The following is a 23,776-nucleotide window of genomic DNA, read 5'->3' on the forward strand; positions in this document are numbered from 1 at the left end:
TCCAACGAGGAGCCCCCATCCCCGACACCTGCCTCAGTGCAGCACCAGCTTTTGTCTCAGCCCCAGCACACCGCTGGCACATTTCACCGAGGCCAGGCATCCCCTCAAGCGCCGAGCAAGAGCCCCAGCCGCTGGCCGGAGAGCGCTCTCCTGACGAGCTGTTTGCAACAAGGTGATAGAAAAACTTTGCTCAGAGCAAGATAAAAATAACTCTTTCCAGAGGCCTGCCGCGCCGGCCCCAGTCAATCACGCTCGGCGTGGCCAGCTGGTCCTCCCCGCGCGAGGAGAGTATTTTTGGCTCTGCACTCACGTCCCCTGCTGGGCTATGCTGAATAAATAATCAGGGTCAAAAGGAAATCTGGAAGGGAAGAAAGGAAAGAGCGAGAGCCGTGTTATCAGTGCTGCAGAGAAGGGTGTGCTGCTCACAAAGGGCGTGCGAGGAAGCGGGACACAAGCCCTGCCCTGGGCCAGCCCCTGCACAATCCCGGCACGCTCGGGCCAAGGGGGGCTTCTTCAGCAAACCCCCACCGAAGCTCTGAGAGGGCGCAAGGGACAGCCACCCTCCCCCAAGAGCACAGGACCCCTCGGCTCAGTCCCTGGGATGCTGTGGACCCCTCTGCTGCACCCCCGCCCCCCCCGGGGCTCAGCCTGTAGCACAGCTCATCCCAGGCATAGTCCTTGCCTGATTTAACTGTCTGTTGCTGGCAGGGAAGGGATGAGGAACGAGCCAGCTCTGCTTCAGATGAGCTCTAGGGCTGTTTCCAACCACGGCAGAGCTTCATGTGTGGGTTAGCAGTAGAAGAGGGACAGGGGCTTTGGGGAAAAGCTTGTCCTGTCCTGCAGCCAGCACCCCACAGCGGGAATACCCAAGGACCAACACAGCACAAAAGAGGCTCCTCGTGTCTGTCACAGCCCCGCTCAGCCCAGGGATTCAAGCCCTGAGCTGTGATTTCCAGCACAGAGCTGTAATCCCTCCCAGAGACGCTTCCTCTGCCTTCTCTGGAACGTCACATGTGCATGAAGTCCCTGCTCCAGAAAGGCCTTTCCCATCTCCACCACCACCGGCCATAACAGCCTATTTCTCATACTCCCCAACACCTCATCAGCATTCCTCTCCACAGCCGCCACTAAAGCACCTTTGATATGACAGCTCCTCTCCACAGCAAATCGCTACTCCATCGCATCCCTCAGGTCGCTGGGCTGGAGCTGCAGGAGACCCGCAGGCAGGGGCAGGCTCTGGCAAAGCTGTGAGCGGCGGCTGCCCCTTTCTCTGGTATGGGGCAAGGCTCCAGGTCTGCCAGCCCCCTTGAATCCCTCGAGGGGACTCCATGGGGAACTAGCTCTCCCCATGGAGACACGTGAGCACATAGCCCTGCTCTCGGTGATGGAAACGGGTTGATGTCCCTTCCTATGGACACTGTCACCACTGGAGGCAGGTTCTCAGCCCGGTGGCCAGCTCTAGCTGAGCTGGCAGGTAGCCCAGCCCCCTTCCCGAGCACAGGCTCTGCTTTCAAAGCAGCGATGCTCCATACCTACAAAGAGAACGAGGCAGGGGCCCTCATTCAGCTGCACAGCGTTGGAGTCCGTCAGCTCCAGCACGGGCTTGGGGTGCCAGGGGAACTCGCGGCATTCGATGTCGTTCAGCACCTCCACCCGCCCCTGCCGCGTGATCACATCCCCCTTGGGGTCCAGGACGATGAGCGTCGGGATGCCTGCAACGGAAGAAAAACAGGAGGGATCAGCCAAAATGCGAACCGGCCAGCGACAGGGCGTGGGGAGAAAGGCCTTTTCCTATCGCCTCCGGCTCTGGCAGGAGCCCAGCGAGCATGCTGCCTCTCCACAGCTCATACATGGAGTGGGAATCATGGTCCCTGGATCCTGTTTCCGTCCCAGCAGAGTGCTGTAATTCAGCAGCCGGAGCAGGAAGCTGGGAGACAGGCTCTGGCATTGCCTGCCCTTTCCCTGCCCGAGCGCAAGCAGGGATCACCACCATCTGGTGCTCCTGGATGCAAACCCCACCGTAGCACGCCGGGACCCTCCTTGCAACCTCCCCCTTGCAAAGTGTCAGACAGACGTGCCTCCTGCGCAGGAGGCAGAGCAGCGCTGCCACGCAGGCACCACCGCCACAGCACCGAGACGTGGCTGCCACTGAAAAAGCCCGGTCCCTGGTTCGCAGGAACACACGCAAACCTTTTTGCAGAGCGGACCGCAGGCAACGGCGGCCAGGAAGCAGGGTGTGTTCCTTCCCAGAAGGAACGCCATATATTTTAGCAGCCACAAAATCCTCCATGAACCCCCACGCCCCTCCAGCACTAAGCGCTAATTGCCCAGCCATTTCTAGAGGACAGGGACGTGTCTAACAAGTCATGAACATTATTACCTGGTTCAGACACTGTTTCACACCACCCGAGCCCAGCAAGCCCTTGGCAGAGCAAGCCCTGGGCCACCCCGGGATATACCCTCAGGAGCCCAGCAGACTGCCATGCCGAGAGGCTGGGATGGACGCGGGTCTGGGTCTGTCGGAGAATGGTTATGTGGGGAAGAGGAGACTCCTTTGCACGCTGGTGCCGGATCGTGGATCTCAAGCACAAAACCAGCTTCTTTTCCCCAGCTGGGGCCTGGAGCTGCTCGTTACTGAGGGCAACACACCTCTGCCAGCCCTGGCACAGCACCGAGCAGGCGCCCTCCTGCCCCCAGGATGGAGGTCCCGGGTTATTCCTTTCTGCAGTTTGGAGTCTTGGGAAAGGGAGGAACGCATCCACTTTGCTCATTAGGGGAAAAAAAACCCAAGAAGTACATCAGTTCAGTATGTCCCTCTATACGAAGAGGGACAGTACAGAACTGCCATAACACATCCCTCCCGAGACTAACGAAGCTGTGCAGGAACATCCAGGATCTACTGGATCATGGCACTGGACAGGATGGGGCTTGGGGGACATCTGATGAGATTCTGACCTTTGGGACACAGCAGCGTTTTGCCTCGAGCTATGGATCTGCAAAGCCCTGTCCTAAAGGAGAAGCCTTTATAAGGGAGGCGAACACACTTGCAACAGAGATTTGGTGCAAGTCACTTATTCACATGTGGCCGGGCTGGCAGTGGGGCAGAGTGGACACCAGCTGGTGACCGTCTCATCTGATAAGACACCGACAAGGCTTTCCGGCCACGGGCGAGTCAATAGGACTGGCTCATGTCGGTGACTCCATCTGGAAAGCACACCATTCCTCTCTCATCAATGAGACAAAGAAACATCCCAAAGGAAGAGGGGCGAGTTTGGGAGCAGGCCCCAGCAGAGGAGTGAAGTGACCAGTGTTAGTGCCAGGCGCTGCTCTCTGCTTCTCATCACCCAGGCTTCCATCCGCTCGCCATCCGGCATCTCTTCCTTCTCCCAGCAACAAGCCCCAAACCACAACCGGCAAACCGAGGCAACTCAAATCCTCCTGCCCTCATCCAAAGGTTCATTTTAAGCTCATCTGTTAGAAATACGCTGCAGAGCCATTCTCTGAGCAGGGGGGACCCAGCGTGCTTGCCTCCTGGCAATGAGCTCCCATGTTTGTACAACAGTGGGTTACTCACAAGCCCTCTGAATTCTAGGCATTTCTCTAGGAAATACATGGACGTCTGTCTGTCCCACGCCTGCCTGCAGGTTCGGGCGAGCGGCCACATTCCCCTCATTCCAGCCCGGCAGCGCCGTTCACATTCCTGCCCCTGAGCAGGGGCTGCGAGCACCAGGCTGGTGCAAGAGCAGCAGCAGAGGAACGCCCCAATGGCTGGCCTTGCAAATCCTAAGGGCATGCCAAGAAAACCATTTTGTATCACAAAAAGGCTTATTCATTACCTGCTGGTATTCAAAATAGCTCTAGGGCAGGGATGGGTTAAACGGGCTGGAAGGAATTGGGAAATCTCACTCTGGCCCTACCCTGCAAGACACAAACTACTACTGAAGCCAGGAGAAGCACACAGGGATCAGCATCCCAAATGATTCGGATCTTTATCCATTTATGATTCCCAACCGTGTCCCAAATGGCTGCTTTTCCATCCTCTCCAGACCTGCATTACACATGAAGGACAGGCTAGAAATGTGGGTTCAGCTCGGTACCCCGCCAGTCCGCCTGAACAACGCAGCATGCCAAGGCAGAGATTTCAAACGAGCTTTGCTGATCTGGGAATATTAAGGGCCCAATTTAGTCACAGATCGTTGTGTGATCCCACAACTATCCGGGATTTCATCCACTATTCAAAGCATTTCGACTCTACCCAATTTGCGTGTGCGGAGGCACACCCCGAAGCACCCAGCCACTAACACCTCCAACTGCAAATACAAAACTGACTCAGAAAACAGAGAGTCTTTAAGATAATTCATCCCGGGTTTAGCATGCTTGGAAAATAGAAGCAACACATCAGAAAACGTGGGGCTGGGTTTCCAGTCTGTTAGGAAGTGCGTGACATGCGCTGGGTCAATCCCCGTGCCTTTTACCCAGCATCAGAGGTTTCTCACCAGCCATGAAGCTCTGGTTTCCTTTCCGGACCTGCCTGGTGAGGGCTGAGGCTACCGCGACCCATCTGCTCCCGGTCCCGAGCATCGCTGCCCTGTCTCCTCACCCCCTTCCTGCGCACCCCTGGCCGGGTCCCTGGAGCGAGGACACAGCCTTACCAGGCTCATGGTGGCATCCCATAGGATCACCTTGTCTTCCCAGGTGAACCCTGTTACTGCTCCCCTGGCAAACACGTCCTCTTTGCACGGGACACAGACCAGCAGGACCAGGGGAACCGTCCTTAACCTTATTCACACCCACTAACCCCGATATTTCCCCCTCCCAGTCCCTCCCTCCCTACTCATCCCAGCCACTATTTGTTATTTTAGTGCCTTTCGGGGGCTTTGGTAATTGCCATGAGTCATAACACCAGAATTTACTTATCAAGAAGAATCACAGATCAGACACTCTGCAATGAATATTGTATAAGCTTGGATAAGAATTAGCATAGACGGGCTCAGTTTGATTTTATGCATTAGAAAATGGATTCAGTCCCCACGGGGCCAGCTTTTTATGCAAACACAGGGGCCAAATGATTTGCTACCGAACCTGACAATACATTTACTTACTTATATATTAGAACACATACCAGACGCAGAAATCTCACCTGCATTAAGTCTGCTGGGTGAGTAATCAAAATTGCCATGAAGCAAACACTCAGAATACACAAACCACAGGACAGGTGGTGGGGTTTATTGCTGCTTTTTCACCTTTTCAGAAGAAAGTTCCAGAAATCTGGTACGAGAAACCTCCCATGACAGTGACTCCCAGGCTGCTCCCACCAGCCAGGCTGCAAGAGCGACCTATGGGTGTCTGGGCTAAAGCATGGGGCAGGGGCGAACAACAGTTTTTGGAAGTTCCCCCAAGGGGCTGCAAATCTCGAAGAGACGCCACGGAGGGAATATTCAGGAACATAAAGTCTCTCGTAAGATGCACAACAACAGGGGACAATTCTCATCTGAGCATAACATTTATCACCCCTCCCCATCCCATCGCTAACGTGAGAGGATTTTAGGGAAGGCCAGACCCCGCAGACCAGGAGCTGCACACACAATGGAGAATTATTTCTAAGCAGCCAGAACACAAGGCACGACTCTCTCCCAGGATAGTGCTGCACCCAGAAGCAATTTAATATAGGTGGGTACGGTACAGCCCACTGACTGCGCATGGGTTATGAATAGAGACATTCAAGTAAACCCAAATAAAGGCCAATAACTCAACTTATATTTTACACTGAGTTTTTGAATGCTGTAGGGGCCAACACAGGACTAAAACAACAGGAGATCTGACTCTCTTGCTGCTTCCTACTACTCAGGGAACTTAGAGTGGCTGGGGAAGACAAGCTCTTCTGTTGTTTCAGCTCCCAGCCTTACAAAAACCAGTGGAAAAACCACCCCACGTGCATGCCGTGCTCACAACCAGGATGGCAACCTGGACACTGAACGGGCTACAAGCTCTCGCTGGTGCATAGGGTGCAGCTCCAAGGGGGGGCTTCGAAGAGGCTTGGCAGCATCAGAGCCACGCAGCTGGGAAAAGGCAGGTCAGATTGCCTGGATCAAATTTTTCATTTAGGTGGAATAACCACCAGTGGTGATGAGCTGAGCTCTGTTGGCAGAAAGCTTTTGCTACAGCTGCTGGGGCAAGCTGCTGCAGAAGCCTGACTGCCAACGGACGGGCAATCCCAATGCTGTCAGGGAGGATCCCGCGTCGCTGCCTGTGCAGCGGTCAAGGACAACCCGGAGTCCGTGGGGACCAGCACAAGGGTTTCCCTCCAGCCCTCTCCCTTGTCTCCCAGCACCCTCCCTGCAGCACCCTGCTCTACCCAGGGCCATGGTGAGTAAACAGAGCCCAGCCCAGCCTTGCAAAGCCTGCGCAGTGCCCGCGCGGGAAGAGAGGTGGAATGCTTACCGCGCAGGGTGCAAACTACCCTGTCTCCACATTTCAATGCGACTTCGCAGGATCACAGTTCATCCTCACGGAAAGGTTCCCACTTTACAGGAAGACCAGAAGCAGAAGGGTCTGCACTCAAACATGCCCAAATCCCAGGCTCAGCATCCCTGGGCGGGCAGCTGAAATGCAGGGGTAATATGGGAGCTTCCCTGGCAGAGGAAGGGATCAGGGTGCAGGGGAACAGCAAATATTTACATTTTCAGATCAGCACACAATGAAAAGAGATATTTAAGGAACCAGCGGCTGGAGTTAGAGGGAAAGCTGTTGTCACTGTTTCCTTGGCTACAGCATGCCTGGTGCTCAAGTATCCATGTCTGGACACCTTATTTACAGAAAGTCCCAGTGAAACTGGCAGCCATCCTGCAGTGCTCAACTGAAACTGGCACTGGAGAGGTTTGTGAGCGGGCTGGGGAAAAGACGGATGAATTTGGAAAGGTCTTGCCTCATGGGAAGGTAATTAAGCAGCAAACTGATGGCTATTTAAAGCAGGTGAATCTTTATTCTTGGTTTAAGGTCCGGGAACAGAGCTGAGTGACAACACCTGAGGTCACCCCAGAAGGCGTGTTTGGAGAGGACCCCAGGGAGGGATTATTTCTCCTGTCCCTCTCCCCAGGCCCTTGACCACCTTCAGCAACACTCCTCCTCCCCTGCAGACTGCATTAACCCTCTGCCAGCCTGTGCCCACCCCACTGATGCCGCATGGAAATGGCTAAGAAACAGGCATGTTGCAGCAAGACCCTTTAACCACAGGGAGAAACTCTATGTACGCGCAGAAGACCTCCTTGCGAGCTATTCACCTTGTACGTCCCTATGCTGAAGTTTGTCCCCTGCAGGAACAAGGTGCCAGTCCCCAGGAGGGCTGCTGTGAGCTTTTATCGTCTTCGGGACGCTTTGAAGCCACCCAGACAGACAGAGCCTCTCCCCTGCCCCTCCGAGCAGCCGGGGCTGCTGGAATTCTGGCACTGGCACGTACAGTAAAGGCGAAGCCATGGTTTACATCAAACACACACTCTTCTGTAATTCATGTCACTAACATAAACCAGATGCCATCTTCCTCAGTCTCCGCAGAGAATGATGGCCTGCCTTTGCGTTACATAAAACAGCAAGAAAATGAAATTTAAACCTTCAAGAAAAAGCAAAATAAATAAATCCGTAATTAGGCAAAAAACATCCAAGCCAAAAACAGCTTCCAAGTTTCCAGGAAGAATTAGGTTGTTTATGGAAGTCCTGTTTCAACTAACAGCCTGCCTGGCAGGTGGTAGGAATGTGAGTTTGTGGAGAGCAGAAACATGAAGCGGCTCTGCCTGGGGCACTATGCTTTGCTTTGCCATTTTCTTGTTTTAGTTAAACAAGAGGAGACATTACAAATATTCAACAAAAGGAGCAGAAAGGAGAGCTGTGCATCAGTGCGGCCTTTCCTACCTTGTATGCCATAGAGTCGATTCAGGCGCGACCGTCTGGCCTCGTCGGCGTACGGCACAGCTACCCAGGGCATCTCGCTGAAATACTGCTTGAAGGAGTCCTCTGACCTGCGCAAGGGGAACAGGGTATGGGATCCAGGGTGCAGCTCCTCCGCCTGCAAGCCTCTTTCCTCTGCTCCTCATTACAAACCTGGCCTGCGAAGCCCTTTGTCCCTTCCATCAAAGCCCACCAGCAAGGGCTGCTGGCAGACACAACCCGGGGAGAGCGAGACCGGATATAAATCCCCCAGTCGCTCAGGAAGGGGCCCATGGTGCATTTTTTTCCCCATAAAATATTTCAAATTCTCTAGTGCATCTGAATGTCAGCCCATGGTGACAGCAGCAGCAGCTCAAGCATCCTTCAGACCTCAGACCCATGAGCCACAAAGCAAAATACAGAGCTGCTCCACAGACGGAGCCAGCTCTCAGCCCCCCGCTGCCCTCGCTGACCCCGCTTTGTACTTCGCTGCTGGGCAGAGGGCAAAGGACTCGGGCAGCCTTTCTGATGCCAGCTCCAACCTGCTCTATCCCAAATCCAATTTCCTCCTCCAATCAAACCGGCAATGCTCACAGCCTCCCAGCTTGGGGGCAGCCAGCTCTGCCCGCACAGGCTGCTAGCGCTTCCTTACCTGTCTGCACTAACGAAGAGGATCTCAAACTTCTGGCCCGCCTCCTTGATTTTCCGGTAGGACTCCACCAGGACCCTTGTGAGGCTTCGGCACGGCGGGCACTGCAAAACGCAAGACAGGCATAAGGACATCGTCTCCTCCACAGGGCCAGACCCACACCCAGCAGACCCAGATGACCTAGTGGCCACAAAAAGATAGACGTGACCTCATCTCCGCTAGAGTGCTGGGCAGCAGCCCTCAACGTCACTGAGGTTTATGGCCCGTAAGTTGCCAACAAAACCTCTTCCGTTTTTAAAATCTGACCACTCTTCCCCTTCTGAAGGGGCAGCTGAGGATGACAGGCCACTGCAATGCTGTGGCTTATTCCAGAATGGCCGGAGCGTCTTCACTGGTTCAACACCAGCCAGCCAGCGGTCCACACAGCTCTGCAAAGCACCTACTACTCACCCAGTGCGCGGAGAAATAGACCCCAACGTGCGAGCCCTCCAGGGCGGTGCTGTCTAGCGTCTGGCCGTTGTTCCTTAGCAGAGGCCCAGCAACAACTTCACTGAAGGGTTTTGGCCCCCAGGGGAACTCCAGACCTGGACAGGGATTGGGATGAGGGTGGAAAGAAGACACAAAACTTCAAGATGCTCATGCAGCATTTACAGATTCAAGACATTCCACCAAAAAAACCATCCCACCTTCTGAAAAGATACGAGGGAGCCAGGAAAGCCAAGCTGTGCACCAGAACCAGGGCCACCTCTTTCTCGCAGGTGGGCTGCACCCTCACTCAAGTCGCAGCACCTCTGGCTTGACAAAGCCTGCTGGGATTTTGTGCCCAGTGAGGCCTCTTTTCCTTATCTATAGCGTTTGTTTTAACAACAGAGGGCAAGGTGGTACGTGCTCAGGAATGCAATCAGACTATCATCTGCCTTATACTGATACTAACCATATATTTTCTATATACACACACATACTTATTTATTTATAAAACCTTATATATGTGTAAATGTTGGTTTACATATATGTATATATATAAAATACTATATATAAACTAAACTTAGACTAACCCTCTGCACCCCAAAGCAAGCATGTGTGCGTACACACAAACACACGCTCTGAATCATCTGCTGCCAGCTCCCAGAGCAATCAATCCACGTACTGAGCCAGCGAGGAGGAAACATCACAGATGGCTCAGGTCACAACGTCTACTTGCTGCACAGTTCCTGCCACCTGAATTAAAGACTCAGTCACCGTGCTCTGTATCTACTGCATGAAGAAACGAACGGTCGGTAATGCGCGTGCATGGACAGCCTAGCAATTGGATGATGGGTCTGAAGAATCTACGAGGAAGGAACACATTTTGCTCGTTTTGGTTTTTTTTGCAAATTAGAAGAAGATGGATTTAACATCAACTCCCAGTACAGTAAACCTCAGAAGCGGAGAACAGTAGCATTTTTCTGTTGCATTTGTAAATAATAGGGAATTCATTTATCCTAAAAGAGCGTGATGTCAGTGATAAAGTCCCACTCAGTATTTTGGAAGGATTCTGCTCCCAAGGTATGGTCAGTCTGGGCCCTTGGTCTGTGTGCCTCCATCAGGGAAAAATCCAAATGCAATGTTTCAGTTAGTCTAACTTTTTCCTCATTAGCACTTCAGACAAAAATCCTGGAGGGGAAATCTTTGTTCTTTTCAACAAGTAAAACCAAAACACAAGATCTGGCAGGAACGATGCAGAAAATTTTATGCTGAAAATAATACAGTGCCTTGATTAGTTAAGTATGACAACAGTTGTTTGTTTCCTTTTTTTTTTTTCCCCCTCCAAGGCAATTAAAAATGAACTGAAATGAAAAGGCAGCCGTGTGGCCGTGTTTCTATGGCACACAGGACTCCAGGTCTCACCTTCTGGGTCATCTCGGATTACCAGGAGGCCGTTCCTGCAAACCACCTTCCCAGTGGAGGCATCGATAAATATCAGGGAAGGAATGTTGGAGACTCTGTACTTGTTCCACAGCTTCAGCTGCAAAAGAGATTGGGAGGGGAGAGGAGAAAGGTAAACTTATCAGTGTGAAGAGGCAGATCTTTTCACACCAGAGGTCAGGGCTAAGCACAGAAACAGAGCTGGTACTTCAGTAATGCGTATGAAGGCATGTCAGGGCATCTCTCCAGAGCGGCTGGACCGACCTGGACCTCCAGCGCCCACAGAGACACAATGTGCCAACACCATCCCCTGGGTACCGTGGGCGAGACCAGCGTTTGTCTCATGCCTGTTGCAGGCTTGCCCGCGAGCGCAGGTAAAGCTTCTCCTCCTCCTGCGTTTGCCTCTTTGCAAGTAAAATGTGGGTAATATTTACCATACTTTGAGGTCTTTGTTTAGAAGACATGGTAAGCACAAATACTTTTAATGCCACTGCTCTGAAGCAATTTGTAATACTTCCCTGGCTGCTTCCTCCCCTCCCATTTCAGTGTTCATTAAACAAACCAGCAAGCCCTGCCAAGACACAGCCACGCTGAAAACAAGGCCAACACACAGAAACACAATTCCTCTGCGAATGGGGCTTCCCGGGTTTGTTCCCAGGAGCTGATTAATGGGTTTGACATCAGCCTGGTGGCCGCGTAGCCCAGCTCATCTATCCCGCACTGCCAGCCTCGCAGAGGTCCCCGCCGGCTATGGGCAGAAGCCATGCAGGCTGCAATGGCCACATTTTGGGTGTCCTGGTCTAGGTGTTGCTGTCTGATGGTCTTCACATTTTGCAGCGAGCTCAGCTCCACACAGCACCGGTGACAGAGTGCTTTGGGTGTCACACAGCCCTGGGATGACATTTCTCAGCATACACTTCTGCCACAGGGTAATTTTGAGCTTAACCCAAGCTCACAGGGACGGGGAGGAATGAGACGACGACAGCGGCTGACACAGCCACAGCCAGCCTATACCTGCAGGCTGGAGGAGCCGGTCTCCCCGCCCTGCTGCAATCCCTGCATTTACTTACGTTTTACATTTCTCCAAGCATTTCAACCTAAACAGCCCAGCGGTGAATTATCAAACTCTTAAACAAAAGCCAAACTATAGCCGAGAGCCAGAGGGGAAGGAAATGAATCACCGCCTTTCCCCTAACGTCAAGCACCGCTCTGCGAAGCCTCTTGGGCTCCGGGTGTTTACAACTTGCTTGGGTTTGGAGAATAAAACCCAGCCAAGGGAGAAGGACAGGAGGGGACCACTGAGAATCCCACCCAGCGCCAACATGAGGGTTTAAGCACAAGACACGGAGAAACCCTCACGCGACATGCTGCTGCTTCCACCAGTAGCCGACGTTGAAACTGGACCCACGTGCTTTCCCAGAGAAAGGCCACATCCCTGATTTCCGAACAGAGACAACCCCATTTCCCAAGATGGGAATGATCTGGGGAACCAGGCAAATGAGGGCAGGACTGGGATGCAACGTGCAGACAGAGCAAACCGCATCCCTTGGTTTGCTCACCAGAGATTGCACTGAGGGGAAAATCACATCCACATTCAGGTTTTAATGGCACTGTATTAAATACTCCCTCCAACACCTTTTTATAAAAGATATACCTGGATGAGTGATACGAGCCAGCCTGCTTGCAAAGGGGGTGTTAGCAAAACTCTCTTGGGTCTGAAGGAAAGTGTTAATACTGCTCTAGGAAGACTATTAACCTCCATCTGCTAGGACACAGAAAAAGGCAACACTCTGTGTCCTGCCCACCAGCCTTCGATTTCCAATAGACATATTTCTTGGGACGAGACGACTTATTCACAATGCCGATTCACAGACCAAATGGCCTTGGGCATGAAAAAGAGGGGGAAAAAAAAATAAATCATACTAAATGCAAACCAGCCCCCTCACAATGAGTGCCTTCAAACCACCGAAGGTAAAATCCACTTCTGTGAAGTTTAAAGGGTAGGGAAAAGCTCTTTATAAGGATCACAGGCATTTAAGAGGGTGTTGCAAACAATGAGGAAATTACAACTAGCAATTGGATCGTTCTCTTTAAATAGCTGCTTACATTTCACTTCATTTTGCGAAGTCCTTTGTATACAGCCAGCAGCTCCCCTGGGGCACCACGGCGGGTCCCAGCAGTTTTGCTTGGCTGGGGAAGCGGCAGGGTCTGTGCTTCAGAGCCGAGAGGCTGCATGGACTGGCCGTGCTCAGAAGGACAGGGCTGGGACGCCCCAGATAAGGGGATAAGACCAAGCCAAACCCACTCTCGCTGGAAGCACTGGCAGCCTACGGGGTCCAACAGACCCGTCAGCTCTCGCCAACAACTGGCCCTGGGTATTCTCAGGACACGCATGTCATCGAGCCCCACAGGGCTCAAACTGCCTTTGCTGAGACTAGTCTTGGCTGCCCAGACATCTACGGTACAGGTAATCCACAATCCAGATGTTCTGTCCCCATGAAATGGAGAGTTGCCACTTCTAACTTGTCATTGAGTGTCCACAGGAGAATGCCTCAAGCAAACTTGAAGCTACTTGTGTGCTGAAAGGGTCAAAAAGCATCAAAAAAGGTCAACAGGACATCTGCTGCTGCTGCTGGAGGAGTGCGTTCATCACTGTGCTCTGAGATTTGAACCCAATGAACATCATGTCACGCTCTTGGGTGAACGAGAAAAAACAACCAAAACAGCCAGGTTTTACCTCGCGCCTTTGCAAAAGCTGCAAGCACCACACAGCTCCCAGCCACCACCACCCAGCCAGCCCCGGGTCACCCCACACCTTCCAGAGCTTCACGCGTGCTCAGCAGTGCTTACTACGCGCAACCCGAGTTATCACTGAAACCCATCACACAACAGCAATGAACAAACACAAAAATTGTACGTAGGATGACTGGAACTGGGTTGCCATTTTAAGGCTTGAATATAAAAGGCTTGAATTGCAAATTCGTGGTCTCGACACACTAACCGTATTAATTTTGCTGTCTGTATCGGGAAGTACATGAATGTGCTGTTTGAAGTGGGAGCAGTTTGGTTTCATGATCCTCCTGTGCGCTAGGAAAGCTGACGGGGAATGAGAAACGCGTGCGCTGCAGGACAAGTGCCAGGATCTACCACCATTCCCATCGCCCGGGCCCTCTTCAGCCAGACTCTGCTTTCCAAAGCCCGTCAGACACTTCTGTCCCGGTTTCCTGAAGGAAGCCTGATGGCTCCTTTTACTGCAGGTCTGACCTGAAAGAGCAGAACCTTGAGAGGAGATTAGGACTGGCTCATTTTAACTGGGCTTTTTGGATAGATAGCTCATCTATGGGATTCCCACATCACTATTTTGCAGCTGAATTGCAGCTTTGAGCAAAGACATCCCATCTCCACCTAAAGCCTCTGAACACCAGGATGATCTAATCTGTCTTGTACCAAACTATTGCACCGGTTAGTTTTTCTCAGGGTAAAACGCTGCGGGTCTGCAAAGGAGACGAGGTCCTCCTCGGTCCCGCTCGGCGTGCGCCCACTGGTTGTGGTCCAGGCGGGAAGGGGAGCCCAGGAGAAAAAAGGCATCCCTTGTACGAGTACCTGCACAACCGTGCACCCCGCAACAGATCCTGTGTCGGGCTCGGCGTGGCATGCGGAAAGCAAATTATGACTTGCTCTGAAACCGCAGGATGATGGGATGATAGCTCAGGCAGCAGGGCAGAGTGCTGCCTCAGCAACTTTTAAAAGCTGTTTTTCCTGCCGGGAAGAGGATGACATAGAAATAACATACTCCACACTCCGAGGATTTGATCATCCATTTAAAGAGGGGATCTCTGCTCCGCTTCCCAACAGCTGTTGCAAATCTGTGGGATCAAGCCAAAGCTAACACAGATGTGGAAATAATCTACGGACTATTCAGCCCGAAAGCAGCTGATCCTCTCGGAGCGCCCTTCACTCCTGGTTCGGGCTGCATGCCTGCTAAACTCAATACTCACTCCAGAACGGCCGCTGGAGCAGGAGCGAGGAAATACACCCCCTCGCAAGACGCCGTACAGGATTGATCAGCTTTACAGAAAGCTCTCTGGCTCCTGTGCAGGTGGTGAAGTACAGCAGTCCAGTGGAAAAACCAGACTCACCAGATTCCTACAGTAACCTTATCCCTACACAAAGCATCACCACAAAGTCCTGGAGGACCTGGAAACCGCAGCCCTTGGCTCCCTCTGCAACTCCATCCACGACCGGCCGCAAGAGGCTTTAAAACGATCGCTTATTATTTGAGGTCTGAGGCGATCCCAAGACGTCAGGCCACGCAGCAGCACACAGCATCGGCCGCAAAGCTGCTCTCCGCACCGGCTGCTGGCTCGGTTACTTCCCCCACCCTGGTGACTGGGAAATGCCTGGCCGAAAGGCACGTTTGGAGAGAAGTTTGCAGACAGACGCAGTAATTTTTCCAGATAAAGGTGTCAGACAAGAGGTCTCCCCAGCAGCCCACGTCTGTTTCTGCGCAGGGCTGGCATCCGTCCGGGGCGGATGAAACCCCCTCCTGCTCTGCGCGTACTGGTGGGGAAGGGATCCCCGGCTCCCAACAGCTGCCGGACTCTATTTTTGGTTGTGCTGATTGATTTATCAGCCCTTGGTCGCATTCACTTACTAACATAAATCCTGAGCTGCAGTGGTTAACGCTGGCAAAGATAAAGCACAACTGCTTGCAGTGAAATGAGCCCTGGCCAGTGGGAAAGTGCTCCTCCAGCCCTCGCTGGGGGCTGCATTTTTCTGCAGTTGTGTGAACCTGGACCGTAGAAGTTACCGTGCATCCATCCGTCCGTCCGTCCATCCATCCATCCTTCTTCCAGAGGATATGGAGACGCGGTGGTTTGAGAGGCACCTGCCCATACCAGCAGCAGGGCAGACACTGCCTCTGCTCATCCATGCTTCCACCCTGACCAGCGCCGGCCAGATAAAGCTCATTTAAGAACACAAAAGCGATCCCTCAGCAATTATGAGCATGTTCCCAATGTGGATGGTTGCTGTTTTCTGCTAAGATGAAACGCAAAGCCACTTTTCTTCTAAAAATCCAGCCTTGGAGGGAACACCCCCAGGGTCTGGGCAATTCCTCCGGTGAGGCATTGGAAAGACCCCGTTTTCCAGCAGCCCCATGAGTGCTCATGCAAGAGGGCAGCGGGGTTTCCATTCCATGGAAAGAGCCGACACGAGCTCAGCTCTTGCTGGTCTCTGGTTCCACCACCATAGGTTGAAACATGAAGTCTGTCTGAGGAACTCACAAGCAGCACTTGGGTGGAAAAGTGCCCTTGGTCCAGGGCTGTGGGGATCGGCACAGCCCATATCCCAGCTCTGCTTCCAGCTCCGCCGCACAGACAGGCTCCATGCTGGCGAGACAGCCACGGTCGTCCCCACCACTTTGCTCCCACAGCCCTGCGCTGTGGGGGACTTTTCTGTCCTCGCTCGCACGCAATGTTAAATTGCGGCTTTTACATCGTGCCTTAAAGGGTTTACAAGCACCAGGGGCCACCCAGGCTCCGCAGACAGCAGGCACAGGGCTGCAGAACAGGCTGCTCCCTCGCCCTGTCGATTTAAATCCAGGTCACGCCTGTCCCTGCGATTCATGCTCAGCTCGAGCGAAGGCTCCTCTTCCAGGCCTCCCTCCCTGCTCCTTTGCCTTCAGGCATAAGGGAACCCCCTTAAATGAAAGGGGCTGCAGTGCGGGAACGGCACGCAGCCGAAGAACGGGGAAGGCGTCGAGGGCAGATGGTGCACACCAAGGTCTGACCTTGCGACACAGAGGAGACCAAGCAAGGCTCGGGATAAATTAATGTCTATTGTGCTGCTGTTTTCTCTCTGAAAGCAAATCAAAATCTAATTAAAAAATACAATGGTGAGAGAGATGTCTGCTCTGAGAACATTAATGAGCTGAGGAGGGAGGATTTGGAATTGCAATAAACAAGATTGATGCGAATGGCTGAGACTGACAGCGCAGGGCACCGGGGCTGCTGGTACACACGCACCAGCGGGCAGCCAGGCTACCGTGTTATCATTCCCCTCCACCCCCACGCTGCCTACGGTCAGAGAAAGCCCAGTTTAAACCAACCTTAGGACCCATTTCCCCCAGCTCCCGGCCCGGCAGCGCCTGCTGTGGATGCTCCCCTTGCCAGTCATTCCATTTCAGCAATATGACTTGGTGCGAGTGAAAAATAAACAAATCAAATCAAAAGTCCTGCTTGTCACCTCCACCCTCTCCTTGCTGTGGCTCCGTGGCAGGAGCCTGGCACAGCACGGTCCGGCTTGTGGCCGCCCACATTGCCCCACAGCCGGCTGGGGACAGGGGAGACCCTGGCAGGAGCCAGTTCGCAACCCCGAGCTTTTGTTCTTCCCGGCTGCAAAACACAACGGCAAAAGCTTTGGAGCCAAAGAGGAAGGAAATCTCTCTGCGGGGTTTTCTGACAAGGCGGCTGCCAGCGGAGGGCTGCTCTTTGTTCCCCCGAGGAACTCCGCAGCCAAAGCCCCAGGGGTGAGGGACCTGGGCCAGCCCAACCTTGCATTCCCGGACCCTTCGCTTCTTCCCGTTTTCTTCCTCTTACCGCGCTGGTCGCCCAGCACCAGCACCGTTGCTCTTCGCAATTTCCCGAGCTAAGCCGTCCAACCGACTGCGAGCTGAGCATTTTATTTGAGGGCAAAGCAGCATATGGCTGGCACACACAGCCGGCTCGGAGCACAAGCTGCCTCTTCTCCTCCTGACGCACATGCAGGCTGACAGGCTGTATCCTCCGCAGCCCACATCTGATAGGAAAACATTTAATTTGAGCAGAACTGAAGAGCGGTTAACATGATCTATGGAGAGCAAAGCCCCAGGGCCCACAGCTGACACCGGAGGTGGCCTGGTTATTTTATATGTGCAAGTTTCAAAGAGGCACTGGGCTGGCAGCCTGGTTTGATCCCAGGATCAGGGCAAAGTAGCATTTGTCTAAACATACAGATAACAACGCAGGCAGCAAATCGTGCAGAGAGGATGCTAAAGACAAGACTGGTCTATCAGCATATGAGGAATAACTTTTATCAACCTCCTTTTTCCAGGTGTCCATCAAATTGTAATCAACAGCCTGAAGACAATGCAGAACTTAAGGATACAGTGTTGTACCCAGGATCAGGAAATACATCTCCCAAGAAAACTCCTTTTTTTTTCCTCCACGTGCATGCCTTCCTTTACCTCTTAGAAGGAGGCCTGCGTATGAGCATCTCAAGATATTTCATAAACAATTTTTCTCCCTGCAGTTCCGCTTTGAGCCAAGCACTCCCGCTTTACCCCCAGGAGAATGGGGGCACAGGGCTTACACAAAGAGGGGTGCGGAGCTCAGAGGGTCCACCAGAATCTTCCACCCAGCCTCTGGTACCTGCTTTCCAACTGGCATTTTTTCATGCTTTCCTGGTAGGTAAAAACAGCAAGCCAAACACATAAAAAGCAGCGAGGACAGAGGGAGTTAAAGTGTTTGTGGGAAAAACTTAAGACACATGTAGAAGTGTATCATATGTGGCCCCTATAAATTACGCCCCCAAATGACTAGCACTGAGTAAGAAACAGCTATGTAAACACAAAGGTAATAAGAAAAAATAATAATTTCTCCCTCTCTATGGGGAAGGGATATTTTCCCATCTGTTTATAGGAAAGGCGAGGGGTGGGGTGGCAGTCTGGGACGTTGAAAAGAAGTTCAGGGTCTCTCTTGGTCCCCGGTCTCATCCGTCATTGGAAGTGGGACGGCTGCCAGAGCCGCCTCACGGTACAGCCTGGGTTTCCTACCCGCGCCTTTGCTTTTGCCGCTACTGTTCCCTCGAAGGCAGCCGGCATGGAGCACTGATAGTAATCTCGAGGTCAAACGCCTTGCAATCCCCGATCATTAAGAAACAAACACTTCTGAAAAGTCCAGAGTTTAGGCAGAGTTCCCACCATACACAAAAGCCTTTCAAATCTGCAGGGAAATGGGGATATTTTTTTTTTTTGTTTAACGCACACAATGAGGTATTAGGGTTATTTCTGTTTTGTTTTCAGCAGTTAATCCGAAAGGGAACCTTACACAATCAGAACAAAAAAAAAAAAAAAAAAAAAAGATAGAACACAAACCAGTATTTGTTAGCATTGTAACGCAGCCAGGGGAGCGAGGGCTTCAGGATGCCGCAGCCCCGGGAGCCTCCTGAGCAGTGACCTCCCCAGGACACGCCAGCACCAGGACATCCCCCAGACCAGCAAGATGGGAGACCCTTGTAAAACCACCACAACATCTGCAAGCACCTTCCTGTGCCCACTGCTGCGGATACACCCCCTGGATGGCAAACCTGGTCATTACGCATCTTTTGGAATGCAATAGCTCACCCAGAGCATCACCGCTGACACTTCATTACAAAAACCTCCCCACAACACAGCGCTTGCACCGCTGCAAACTCTCAGACTATTTAAAAGCAACTGCTTTCCTCCAGTTGATCTCGGGAGAGGCTGCAGTGGTTGGTCTGGCCCTCCCTACAGCCGCATCCATCTCGGCGTCTCAGAGCCGACGGCACTGAATCGCAGTCTGGCAGCGCGCCTGGTCTGCAACCCAAGGAGAATTTTCATGCAAAGGTTACACAGCTGCAGGGCTAGAAAGGCAATAACCACAGCCCCGGCCCCCGCTCACGGCCCGCGCCGCCATGGCGGCGCTGGGTTTCGCATGTGAGACAGGCAACAGGCTCTGCTTGGAGGGACGGCACAGCTCTAGGGATTCACTCCGTAACCGCACTCCGGTCAAAACACACCGAGAGTTAACCAGACTCAGGTGCTCCCAAGCTCCAGCTGGGAAAAGCAATCCCCACCAGCAACAGCTCGGAGTTATGCTGCTCCTCCTCAGCTCTTGGGGTGGAAAAGGGTCCCACAGCCTGTGCTGACCCAGCACAGCCACAGTGTTCGCAGGAGATTTCTCCTCTGGAGCCATTAAAGCCCATCCTACGCAAACATGCCACCACCGAAACTGCTCTGGGCTAAACCACCGATGATGACGTGCTCCCAGGGCCCCCGTGTTCTCTTAACACACTGCACAAGCACAGCTGAGCCCCACAGCCGGCGCCGGGTGCCCTGTGGGGAAGGCCATCAGACCAACCCGTGATGCGGGCAGGACGGATGTAACGGGTCGGGCTGCCCGGAAAACACTCTCTGCCAAGCACTACTTCCCTTCCTCCCGCTCCCCAGACCGACACTCGGCCCCCTCAGCAGAAAGCCTGCAGGCTGCGAACACAAACCTGCCCGATGCGGAGCCACTGACGCCTACACAGGAAAACGGCACTGTGGGTCCCGCATCTGCCATTTATCACCTGTACACATTAAAAACCGGAGCAGAACAAAGCTGACCATAGTTCAGATACGCTGGCACCACAACAGCAGGAGAAGCCGGCAGGCGGGAGGTTGGAGAAGCCGTTTTTCCCACCCAACTGCTCCTTTGCAGAGGGGCTTTCCCATCCAGCGGTGTTCCAGCAGAGCTGGCAGCATTCCCTGCGAGGAGAAGGCAGAGGGACAGGGAAAGAGGAAGGCAGGGAAGGAGCAGAAATGTGGTTCTGCCTGGGGAGTGATAACCAGCGCTGGGTGAGCCCAGAGGGGGAGGGCAGACGGGGCTGAACACACACACACGGTGGGCCAGGTGCAGGACAACCGAGGGAACCCGATCCATCCTGTGAAACCCAGCACCGAGACGCAAGAGGCCCCCGGCTCCAGAGCCATCGACCGGGGAGGAACGAGACAGCAGGCTGGGGCTGCCTCTTCTTTAAGAACAGCATGTCTTGCAACTGCCGAACCAATTAAAAAGACGAACGGGGACAGTGATAAATCACTAGTAAGGTCAAAAGCTCCATCTACATCCCGACTTGACTGACGGAAGTCACAGAAGATACAGTTTCACGGAGGGGCAAGAGCCTGTGAGTCAGCACACGGATGAAATACGGCACCGGGAGGGCAGGACCGACCCCTGGTGCGAGCGAGTCTTGGGCACGGCGTCCCTCCCTCCGCCCCGAGCACGGCACGAAGGCAGAAATGAGAGGCTGCTGCCAGGAACTGATGACAACGCAAATCCCACGGGGGCGTTCAAAATGTCAGATAAGACGCGGCGTATTAATTCCCTCCGCTGACAGCCAGCCCCAGCTGGAGGGGGAGGCTGGGACATCGCAAGCTTCAGCGAGGCGAGGACGCCCGGCGCCCGCTCTGCCACCGCGGCTTCGAGTCGAACCAAGAGGCGACACAGAGGACTGGACGGCAGGAGTGCTACCTCGTCTTTTTGGTGGGCATAAAGGAGGTTCTGTGCAAAAGGAAGAGCCAATCGAGTGTTCTTTTATAAAACGCCGAAGCGTTTGCTGGCAGCAACCTTCCTCAGATGTGGCTGTATTTCAGCTGTTACTATATTCTGAGTTTGTAAAATGCTCAGGGATGATAAAAATCACTCCAGAAACAGTTATTAAAACTGTTTCCAGGAAATCGATCCACGAAGATGGAGAAAGTCCGGTCTTTTTACAAGAGCTTCAACTAGAGAAAGACCAAAGTTAAGGAGGAAGTTTTTCTTCCCTGTCTTTTTGGCAATAAAAAGGAGCTGCATCAGGGGTTTATTTGATTCTGCGACACACCAACCAACCATCAGTTGTTTCCTCAGAGGGGAGCCTGACCTGAGACGGGCAGAAAATAACCCTCAGGAGTCACCTGGAGTTGAAGGCTTTCTGCATTAGTCAAGCTCTGGGTTTGTATGTTTATGTTCTTGTTTTATCCTGTTTCTTTCCGTGATTACTGACCGTCCAGAAGAAGATCCCACGCTAACAAAACTGCTGCTGGAACCAAGATTTTATCCAGGAAAAGAGCACAAAGCACCGTGGGAGCACAGCCTGCCTTCCCGTCCCCGCTCCAGCCTCAATGCTAGGAAGCAACGCGTTTGGAGCTGGATGAGCCACAAGAAACGCAAGCAAATCATCCGCTTGCATCCAAGCAGCATTTTCCAAGGATCTGCCACAAAGTTTCAGGCTCGGTCACCCTTTCCCCCACCCCTGGGTCAGGACTGATTAAATGCAGCCACCGAGTCAAACTCCAACATACTCATCTCGTTTGGCAGCTCCGTGGTTCGGCTGCGAGCTCCAAGCTTTTTCCCCCCTCTCCCTCCTTCTTGTTCAATTATCTTGCTTCATCTTTATTCCGTTTCCAGGAACACTTAGCAACAGGCTCTTGCAATCAGCCACCGGCAGGCAAGGATCTGAGGAGAAGACTCTGCAGTTACGATGACCTTTTACTACACTCATGCAAATTTTAAACAAAGTATGTGAACAATTTGCCTTTTAAGTATCCTCCAGTTACATTCTTCAGGAGTTAATTCCCCTTCTCTCCTTAGAGACATCAGAAACACCAGATTTTATGATTTTACACTAATGAGAACAAAACCTGTAGCTTAATTCCAGTATGCTTTGTGGAACTTTGTTCTGTATCTCATGCAGTGTGCAGACCCCAGACAGGCAAAAATTAACCTGCGACATCTACCCTGGCCAAGACCGTGGGTCTGCTCAGATGCCACACGCTCACACCGCCAAAAGCCAAGTGTGGACTTTGGGGTCCATCCCAGCAGTCAGCCAAACTATTCCCGAGGTGGCCAAGATACTGTTGCTTCTCTTGGTGAGCAGCTTTTATGGACCGTCATCAGAAACTCTCATTCCAGGACAGCCAAAGGGTATTCCAGGAGCTAAACATAGCTGTCACATCCCAAGGAAAATGCAGCAGTTCTGATCTCGGTAATAATTAAAGCTCATCAGCCAAGGCAGCAGGTAAGAGCTGGCACGGTGGTTAAGGACTCTCATTCCCATGGGACTCACCGTGGCGACACTGGGAAAGTTCCAGGCAAATCCAAGGATTTTGGCAAGTGACAGCCGTCTCTCCCAGGGCCTCTCCACCTTCAAAACAACACACTGAACACCACAAGGTCTCGGAGGCGGGCAGCATTGACACCCCTATAGATGGTGAACAGGTAAATAACCAGCCTGGTTTTGGCAAACCACAGAAGCAAACTCACAGCGGCCGTTCTTGATGGGTGCTGGCAGCTGACAAGCCGACCAGGCAGCGGCCTTGCATTTTCATCAGATTTAAATGAAATCCCCAAAGCTTTCCAGTATTTTCCCTGTCGCTCAGTAATTTTCCCACATCCACAAACAAGTTTGGAGCCGCCAGAAAGCGCACACCAGGACAGCCTGCGCAGCTTGCAGGGCACAAGGGCATTACTGTATTTAAGTCCTTTCTCCTTGAAACGAATGCTTTGTGTTTGGAATAAGAAAAAAATCCTGTATTTCTTGCAGTGGCTAGAAGGTGGAGGGAGGGAATGGGTGAATACCAAGGCACCAAGGCAGGCAGCTCTGCTTTCTGAGTGGTGTTCATAAATAGGGAAATAATTTGCAGTGCCCTACTCTGGGATAAAAAAAAAAAAAAAAAAAAAGCTCACAGATCCTTGATACTTCAGATGATCTTAAAAAGTATAATCTATTCTTTTCTTTTTTTCCCTTTAAAAAATGAAAAGTCTGAATAAGCATGTCATTGATCCGATGGCTGGGAACAGCATCTGGAACATCAATCTCTGCCTGCGACTGCAGGAGAGCTCAAAGCAGCCAAGGCTGCTCTTGAACCAGATGCCGCTCGCTCTTACAGAAACGCCTGTGGATCTGTGTGAAAATGATTAAGCAAAATTGCTCCCTCTTTTTTCAACTTTATAACTCAAATCTGTTTTCTCTTAGAGGGCAGATGCTCGTTCCCCACGCCGCAGCACATCAAAGGGCAGGAAAGGCAGGAAGGCAGCCGCCCTGCCATGCACCGGAGGGCTCGTTGCCCGGCGTCCTGCCCGACCCGCCGGCACCCACCAGCTCCTCCTCACCCCAGAGCTTGCGGCTCGGGTAAACAGCCGAAAGAGTAAAAACGCCTCTTCAAGCTTCCGTCCCCTCTTAGCGACACTATGAAGGACGCCAGCCAGGGCTATTCCAGCAGTAATGGTTTTTTTGTAGGGAATTGTCTTGGTGCTTCAAAACTCAAGTCCGGCTATTGCAGCACCCCAGGGAGCCCCATACATTGGGTGTAAAGCTGAGCATTTCTCTCATGCTCCTTCCCCATCAGTGCCTGAGCGTGCAAAGCAGAACACAAGGGACCGGCAATCCCCACCCGCACCCAGATCCAGCCAGCATCTTCTTCAGACGCTCATTAGCAAAATGACAACATTAAGAGAGCATTGCGCAAGGACACAGGAGCCAGGAGCCTCTCGAGCA

General features: G+C 52.6%; 2 protein-coding genes across 3 annotated transcripts in view; one reads left to right on the plus strand and one right to left on the minus strand.

Moving 5' to 3' along the window:
- Positions 1-23,776, plus strand: part of LOC134518437 (multidrug and toxin extrusion protein 2-like) — a 167,011-nt gene that overhangs the window by 102,121 nt on the left and 41,114 nt on the right. The gene's annotated exons all lie outside the window — the stretch shown is intronic.
- The window catches only part of NXN (nucleoredoxin), a 53,337-nt gene that overhangs the window by 4,949 nt on the left and 24,612 nt on the right, over positions 1-23,776 (minus strand). The window contains exons 2-6 of the mRNA XM_063341958.1: positions 10,457-10,574; positions 9,020-9,153; positions 8,573-8,673; positions 7,906-8,012; positions 1,533-1,712 (exon numbers count right to left, since the gene is read on the minus strand). Coding sequence (XP_063198028.1) covers positions 1,533-1,712; positions 7,906-8,012; positions 8,573-8,673; positions 9,020-9,153; positions 10,457-10,574 — 640 coding nt within the window. The remainder of the gene's footprint in view (positions 1-1,532; positions 1,713-7,905; positions 8,013-8,572; positions 8,674-9,019; positions 9,154-10,456; positions 10,575-23,776) is intronic.

Source organism: Chroicocephalus ridibundus, chromosome 7 (genome assembly GCF_963924245.1).
Source record: "Chroicocephalus ridibundus chromosome 7, bChrRid1.1, whole genome shotgun sequence".
NCBI lineage: Eukaryota > Metazoa > Chordata > Aves > Charadriiformes > Laridae > Chroicocephalus > Chroicocephalus ridibundus.